At 40.1% G+C, this 8,801-nt stretch overlaps 3 protein-coding genes across 3 annotated transcripts in view; 1 reads left to right on the forward strand and 2 right to left on the reverse strand.

Moving 5' to 3' along the window:
• The window catches only part of znf846 (zinc finger protein 846), a gene marked incomplete at its 5' end in the record, with an annotated part of 42,679 nt that overhangs the window by 28,820 nt on the left and 5,058 nt on the right, over positions 1 to 8,801 (reverse strand).
• The window catches only part of LOC107712901 (gastrula zinc finger protein XlCGF57.1-like), a 43,322-nt gene that overhangs the window by 18,735 nt on the left and 15,786 nt on the right, over positions 1 to 8,801 (forward strand). The window lies entirely within an intron of this gene.
• LOC107712907 (gastrula zinc finger protein XlCGF8.2DB-like) overlaps positions 6,374 to 8,801 on the reverse strand; it is an 8,022-nt gene continuing 5,594 nt past the window's right edge. Inside the window, exon 3 of the mRNA XM_016518299.1 lies at positions 6,374 to 7,530. Within this exon, the coding sequence (XP_016373785.1) occupies positions 6,518 to 7,530 (1,013 nt within the window). The 3' untranslated portion in view covers positions 6,374 to 6,517. The remainder of the gene's footprint in view (positions 7,531 to 8,801) is intronic.

Consider the following 8,801-nt stretch of genomic DNA (forward strand, 5'->3'; position numbering starts at 1 on the left):
TTTGAGAACTGAGAAAGACCATTCCATTAATAGGCACGGCGACGTGGCCAAATAATAACCAAATTCCCAAATTCCATTTTAGAGCTAATAACGGAGGTTTGAGCCATTGATATGCAGGCTAATGCAGTTATTAATGCAGTCTAATGCGGTTATTAGAGAGAGAGAGAGTGAAAGAGAGGGAGAGAGAGAAATTAAGCGTGTGTGAATACCTGCGTCTATGCGTCTCTCAGCAGCGTTCAGCAGCAGCGTCTACTAATAGCGAATCTTTAAGTTAAACTGCTTCAAGAACCTCGCAACTGAGAAATGTCATGTAGCTTTTCAGCTGCGAAACTATTTTACTGATAAATTCGCGGTGCAGCGCTGACAAGAAGTTTCTGTTCGCGTCTCCGCGTGTGCGCGCGAGTGCGTGTCTGCACTGTGTGTGCGTCTGTGAGAGAGACTGGGAGAAAGAAAGCGTGATTTCCGTAGCCTACATAAACAAGGTGGAAGACATGGAAATAGTTTGTCATTTTTTAACCTATTGTTTGTTATATTTATTTGCTCAATGTCTGCTGGGGTTTTGGTTCTTTTACTGTTGTAGATAGCCCATAACAAAAATATTATATATCTCTTCATTGTGTTTGGGACCCCCTGGACGAGCGAACATAGGCACGTGCTTAGAATGCCTATGCGTAAATCCGGCCCTGCATACAACGTATGCTTTTCTGTGTCAGCAGCACCATACACCGTGAACACACATCTGGAGCAGTGGGCAGCTATATTGCTGTGGCACCGTGGGAGCAGTTAGGGGTTCGTTGCCTTGCTCAATTGGTCTCACCTCAATCATGGATTTGAGGGTGGAAGAGAGTGCTGGTTATTTACTCCCCCCCCACTACAAACCCTGCCAGACCTGAGACTCGAACCCACAACCTTCGGGTTACAAGTCCAACAATTGTATATATACAGTATATAATGCAGATTACATCAAGGAAAAGGATGTCAGCATCATATAGTGATAGTGGTTGGAAACGCAGTGCCACCACGAACAGCCCATTTGGTCTCCCTGTAAAACAAGCAAAACATGATGATTCACCACTCCGAGGAAAGTGAATGCACTGATTTTTGATTCATTATTGAAAATGTGCAACCATTTTCATTAATGAAGAATGCTTGCTTTCACAAGCTTATACAGGGAAAACCCCTATGTGCAGAAAATCTCTGGTTGAAAAGCTTCAAAAGCATCAAAGTTACAGCAGATATATGGATATATGGCATCTTGGGATGACCCGTCATTGGGTAGACAGAAGAGACACAGAAGAGGAAATGAGCACACTTTTCATGATTACACAGATGGTGTAACAGATAAATGTACTGAATGTACTCGGAGAATGTTGTGTGATTTTCATATGAAACAATTTTTTATGTAATAAATATTGGTTTTAATTGGCAGTACTGTCTCCATCTCCTCTGAGTAGATCGAACCTGTGAATTTGAGTGATTGTTTGTATCCATGTTTGAAAGTCCCTAGTTGCCACTCCTCACTTCTACTTTTTTTCTCTCTGCCTTTCCACCTCACCAAATTATCACTTTACAAAAATACAAAAGCTGTGTAGCAATGGATGAGAACATTAATGGTGGTGTAGTGGCAGGCCTGGACTGTGGAGAAATGGATGAGACTATGAAGATCAAGTGGCCATGGTAGAGCCAGCAGAGATATGGACCACCAGGGCAGAGCTAGTGGAGGAGATGACCACCAAGGCGGCGCTTGCGAAACATGGGTCCACAGCAGAGCAGAAGTCCTCTACAAGTATGAAGGCCTTGAAAAATAATGTTCTTTTTAGCAACATCATATGACCCCTTTAATGTCTTCTGGACAGACCAGAACAAGGAGTATCTGTTTCAATGAGGTGCTGTGGCTGGCTGTTGGCCTCAGAGGGGTCAAGTCAAGTCAACTTTATTTATATAACGCTTTTAACAATACAGATTGTATCAAAGCAGCTTTGCAGTATTAAATAGGAAAATAGTGTGTCGATAATGCAAAAGGACAGTAGTAAACACTCAGTTTTCAATTAAAGGCAGTTAGTTCATCATTGAATTCAGTGATTTCATCATCCAGCTCAGTTCAGTTTAAATAGTATCTGTGCAATCAAGTGGACGATATCGCTGGAAATTAAGTGTCCCCAACTAAGCAGGCCAAGGGTCACACACAGTGTGGATGACCCTTCTTTCCCCACTGAAACTCTTTTTCATAGTTCAAAACACATAGTTAGAACAAGTTTTACCAATGCATTACTCACTTCCCCGATCACTACAAGAAATGCCTTTGGCAATGTTCTGAACAGAGAGTACAAACATGATGGGAAACCATTAAACTGTCATTCATGTATTCATTTGTACGTAAACAGCTGAATTTCTGTAAGATTTTGCACTACAAATAGTGTCACAGAGAAAACTTATTGCACTGAATAATTATGAAATAGAAGTGTTGTAGATAACATCAATTGTAAGGTTTGCAAACATATTTATGAATGGATTTGGATGGATTCTTGTGGCCTCTCTTTGTTTCAATCAATACTGCTGCATGCAGAGGTCCTACAGTAAGATGACCATAGTGCCATCTTCCGGGGACACGTTTTTGCCAGGATTTCTATATTGCCTAAAATATCCAGGTTTCGGCTTTTTTTTCCCTGTTTTCATACATGCTGAAAGTAATGATCTAAAAGTAGTTTAACCAATAACATGCAGGCATTGTACATAATCGACCAATCGTGGTGCGTGAGAAGGTGGGATCTACAGAGAACGATCAAAGCGATGCAAATACGCGTACATATCAGCTGTCTTCGACTTGAAGCGGCACTTAGATGTCATACGATTGATCTGCACAGCGCAAACAGACAAAACCTGGTCATTTTAAGGCAATATAGAAATCATGGCCAAAACGTGTCTCAAGAAAATGGCAGGTATGGTCACCTTATCCTACAGATTTTTTTGACAGTCCTGACCTACCCCTTTGTTTTGAGATAAGTGAAGGGCAGAAATTGCATGTGGACCAATAAGAAGTCCTTTCACTCCTGGGCTTGGTGCCAGAGGTCATTAGGGCCTTTCGCACCGCTTTAGTTTCAGTACTAAAGTACTGGGACGATTTTGCGCGAACTATTTCCCAGTACCATTTAAAGGGTTGCATTCGCACCGACAGTGTGTACTGTGTGTACTAGGAAGTGACGTAAGACGGGCGACAGCGACATCATTTGTGCGCAGCGTTCAACAACGGAAACAAAGAAGAACAACGTTAACAACAGGAGTAATTTGGTTCTCGAAAAAGGCAGTCCGATACTAAAATCGCACCCAGTTCCGGTGGTGCGAAAACGCCAAAAAGTGGGTAGTTCCACAATTAGTTCTGGTACTATGAAAAGGTTCCCACGGTGCGAAAGGCCCTATTGTCTTGCCCCATTAAGAGGTGGCTGGCTGTTGTCCTAGCATCCTTACCTGATACCGTTAGACATTTGTTTGCATTAATCTATCAAGTAATGTTTAAAAAAACCTGTCTCCACTGTTGCAGAGAGGAGCCTGCCATAAAACTGGAAGGGCCTAGGAACACTGGTTCTCAGTTTCTCCTGGCGACCCCCTGCTCTGCACATCACGCATGTCTCCCTTATTTAACACACCTGCTTCAGATCATCAGTTTAAGAGAGAGATCCATGTACTGAACTGAGTCGGTGCATTCCAATCGGGATATATCGCCCTCCGAAGGGCACTTCGGAGTGAAAACAATCATGGTCTCCATACTGAAGGGTCGTTCCAAACCAAAGTGCTCAAAACTGGCCACTTCAAAGTGCCCTTTGGAATGAAGGATTTCGAAGGGTACAACTGATGGATACTTCAGGCCCCCATGATCCTTTGCACAGATTCTTCGCACGATGATGTCGCCTCCGTGTGGGCACTTGATGATGACGCAGAGGGGAACTTCAAGAACTGTTTGGTCCCTTACATCCTTCAAAGCTCCCACTCCGGAGGGTAAACCCTTTGAAGGGATTAGGGCATAGGGATGAGCCCTTCCGAATGGAACGCAGGGAGTGTGTCAAATAACAGTGACATACAACATGTGAAGAGCAGGGGGTTCCAAAGACTGTAACTGAGAACCACTGGCCTAGAATATGCTGTTCAGTACAATAAATTAACATGTTTATAAAGACATTTTACAGGAACAGCAGGTTATGTCCTGCTAATTCATATGCGGAATAACCTAAATATTTATAAGCTGAAACAGATTTGTGGGGTATGAAGTTAACATGAAAAATTTGAAATTTACAACTGATTGTGTGTTATTAGTGTAGTCAGATTGGGTTTGTCTATAATTGTGAGTTAAATTAAGACCACATTTTACGAGTAATTGCAGAAATCCAGATATTTTCAACCCGTTCACAAACTTATTTACCAATGATAAATAGATAAACAAACAGACCATGTTAGACAATGGGTATGTTTACATGGATATCAGTAATCTAATTATTTACCTTATTCTGAATAAGACAATATTATAATTAAGGGGTTTACATGAGTTGCTTTTAGAATATTTCTTTCATGTTCCCATTTTATAGTACATAGATCAATTAATGGCACACGTCTTTACGTCCCCACGCAACACCATCCGACATTCCTTCCAGAATTTCACAAATCAACATACAGTTCGTCTTCGTTATGGTACCATATGCCGTTTTGGGTGTTTCATTTTTAAATGTACGAAAGCTTCAACTGCAGTTAATTAGTTAGTCATGCTGTACATGCAAACAGACGACGGCGTTGTTGAAGCCATACTTTTGTTTGCCGCCGGTTGACCACTGCTGTGTGTGTATCCGGTCACAAAATGCAACGAAAAGTCCTACATTATGGTAATAGTATGATTTTTAAAGATTTATTTTTTGGCGTTTTTGCCTTTTATTGATAGGATAGTAGTGAGACAGGAAGCGAAGTGAGAGGGAGGGGGGATGGGATCGGGAAAGGTCCACAAGCCGGGACTCGAACACGGGACGCCCGAAGCACAATGGCGCTACATGTTGACGCGCTGCCCACGAGGCTATCGGCGACGACATGGTAATAGTATGATTAAGGTGTGTACATGTCTATACTGCACTTCAATAATGCGACTAAAATAGGAATACTCCACATGTCTTAATTTGATTTGTGTTTACTTCGAGTATGACTTTAACCGGATTAAGGTAATCAAAAATCATATAAGATTCGTAATCAGAGAATTGTATTAAACTTGTTATAATCGGAATATTGTTGTCCATGTAAACATACTGAGTGTTTAGCTACACAACTTGCAGCTCGAACCAGCTTCCGGATGTCACCAGATGAAACCACATATATTCAAGTCTACATTTACAAGTCCAGATTGACAACATATCTGTCCATTCTCTGAAGATGAATCATATAATCCAGTACAGTGTAAATGGTTTCATTCAGTTTATGTCCATTTATTTATCATTTTCATTTACATTGTGCCATTTTACAGAAAGATGGAAGTTTATTCATCTATTTCTCTGATCCTGACATACTAATCTGAATCTAATATATGAGCAATGCCTCTATGCAATCAAAAAATAATTTCACATAGATACATATTTTATTGTGCAACTTAAAATGGTCAAGTCAGTTCTCACTCTTTTAAAAACTTATTCCACACACACACACACACACACACACACACACACACGTTTGTTTCTGTGTATTGTGGTCACTTTCTATAGACTTCTATTACTTTTATACTCACCAAACTATATTTTTTATCCCCTAACCCAACCCTAAACCTACCCCTTACAAAAAACATTTGGTCCCCACAATGTAGCATAAAGTACACACACACACACATAGTTATGTAATGCAAAGCAATTCATACATTTTGAAGTGTGGCTCAAGTGGTAGTGTATTTTTCTGTACATAAAGCACATGATGAAAGTGTTAGTTTCAGCACCTGCTGAGGATGTTATTATGAAAATAATCATGAGGGTGACCTCAGGATTATCATAATATAAACTACACCTGGTCTCAGATAGCTCAGATAACAAACATGTGGCTTACACACGTAGGGGTTTGGTTTGGGGTTGTAAAGATAACTGCCAGGCATTGTGTCTTTTGCTTTGTGAAATACAATTTCTCATGCAAATGCTACCATGACAGAAAGTGACTCATTATCTGCTGATTAAAACGTCTTAAATGCCATGAAGAAAACATGACTAAGCAGCTAGGACAATGGAGAATTTAAAGATCCTTGTTTATTTAGTGAGATGTCGGTCCCTCCAGTCACATCAGAGAGAGCTGAGGAGGGCAATATTTATATATAGAAGGTGCACAGTCTCACACACACACACACACACACACACACGGTCTCACATCTATGTAACTTGTATCTGTGAGTGTAATGGCAAACTTTTTTTTTTAAACTGGTCATAATTAAATTATCATTCCTCCAGAGTTAATGTGCAGGTGATTTTTGAAATTACTCATTTTCCTAAACCTCTTCCTACATTGAGGAACATTAAGATTTATTTCCAGAATGAGTTTGCAAATGATGGTTTAGGTCTCTTTTATATCTGAAACTCATTTTACACTGAAGACACGTATAAGGTCTCTCTCCGGTATGAAGTCTCATGTGAACCTTTAGGTTTCCTTGAACTGTGAAAAATTTCCCACACTGCTGGCAGGAGAAAGGGCTCTCTTCATTATGAATTCGCATGTGGATTTTAAGGCTTCCTTTATGAGGGAAACTTTTTCCACAGTGATGGCACATAAAAGGCTTCTCTCCAGTGTGGGTCATTACATGATTCTTAAGGTTATTGCTGTCTGGGAAACTCTTTCCACACTGATGACATATAAAACTGCTCTCTTTTAAGTGAACCCTCATGTGGCAGTCAAGGTTTACTTTACTTCTGAAGCTCTTTCCACACTGACCACATACGAATGGCTTGTCTCCGGTGTGAATTCTCATGTGGGCATTAAGTGTTACTTTATGTTTAAAACTCTTTGCACACTGAGGGCATGCGTAAGGCCTCTCTCCGGTGTGAATTCTCATGTGGCTTTTTAGGATTCCTTTTTGGTTAAAACTTTTTCCACACTGTTGGCAGGTGAAAGGGTTCTCTCCGGTGTGAATTCTCATGTGGCTTTTAAGGGTTCCTTTTTGGTTAAAACTTTTTCCACACTGTTGGCAGGCGAAAGAGCTCTCTCCAGTATGAATTCGCATATGAATTTTAAGGTTTCCTTTTTCAGTGAATCTTTTCCCACACTGTTGACAGGTGAAAGGCTTTTCTCCAGTGTGAATTCTCATGTGGACTTCAAGGTTTGCTTTTCCAGCGAAACTCTTTCCACACTGCTGGCAGGTGAAATTACTTCTAGTTCCTGTCTTTCGCGTTCTTTTTCGTGTGGGAGCCTTTTTAGTCTGTGAGCAACTAAAAGATTTTTCTTCAGTCATGAAATCATAATGTTTCTCATCCAGATATTTCTCTTCCTTTACATCATTCAGTTCTTGACTCTCCTCTTTCAGCGGCATCAGGTCTATGGTGAAAAAAGACATTTTAATCCAAGTTTGTTTATTATTCTGTTTTTATTAGTAGCCATGCACTGAAGGTGCTGTAGTCTCTTTTCTGAGTCTATAGTAGCCCTATGAACCGTACATAGGAAAATTATGAAATATGGCACAATTAAAGAGATAATCTTGTTTAGTAATCTGACCAACTGTTGTGACCATCATAAATAAAAAAAATCACTTTTCTTTGAAATAACTTTGGATACAACTCTTTGTCCTAGAAACTTTTGGCACAAATGATTACTCTCCTTTTGCTGATCACATTCAATATCTTACATTTAGACTTCACCCATTACAGTAGTCCCCGTTTTAAAATTTACTGTATTCCATTTTTCTCTACTTTAAATTATGTCTGATTCTCTTGACAATTGGCATTTGAAAATTGGCTCAGATGATCACTGGACCAAACCACAGAAAAATTATTAAACTGAAGTTTGATTCTCAACTTTATTCAAAAGTTATGATAATGTGACTTTAACCATGTGGACCCAAATTTGGATGAAAAGCTGTATGTCTGTAACAGTTAAGTTAGGGGTATTTCCTCTGAGGAGGAACATTTAAATACGATTAAAGGGACATGGAATGACAATCGCATGGACTTTATTTACAAATGACAGGTGAGTGCTTAATTGTTTGATGAGTATTGTATCATGCACATTGTTATGGAGGTGTACGTGGTGCGTTGATGTCCAGCATTTGTACAGTTTTGCTGCTGTGGGCGCGTCGTCATTTTAGAGTGACGTGAATGTGCATAGTGGTCCGTGTATTGCTGGATTACTTTTACTGATCCATGTAGGGACATTTACTCTGCATTTAACCCACCCTGATCTAGCCTACTGTTGAAATTGTTGATCAGCTGTCATTGTTGTTGAGAGCCTGTGTGCGGCATAATATACGAATTCTATGCATATGGCTGCGTTGGTATGTGTAAGATAGATGTGTAAGGGTATGTAGTTTACAGTTGCTTACTAAAGGCCCTGACTGAAACCCCATGGTACGCCACTGGTTTTAACAGACCCCCTAAACCACATGTGTCAAACTCAAGGCCTGCGGGCCTATATAATTTGATGTGGCCCGTGAGAGCAAATGATTGTCTTAATAAATCTATGCTGCTTTATATCGTACATTTTTTAAGTGTGTATCAATACCACAAGTTTCTGTTTCTATTTGACGTTCTATTTATACGCAAATACGAAATTGACTTTGGTGTGCATATGATGGTTAGGATTAGGGGTGTGGG

Source organism: Sinocyclocheilus rhinocerous, unplaced genomic scaffold (genome assembly GCF_001515625.1).
Source record: "Sinocyclocheilus rhinocerous isolate Xijiao unplaced genomic scaffold, SAMN03320098_v1.1 scaffold2886, whole genome shotgun sequence".
Taxonomy (NCBI): domain Eukaryota; kingdom Metazoa; phylum Chordata; class Actinopteri; order Cypriniformes; family Cyprinidae; genus Sinocyclocheilus; species Sinocyclocheilus rhinocerous.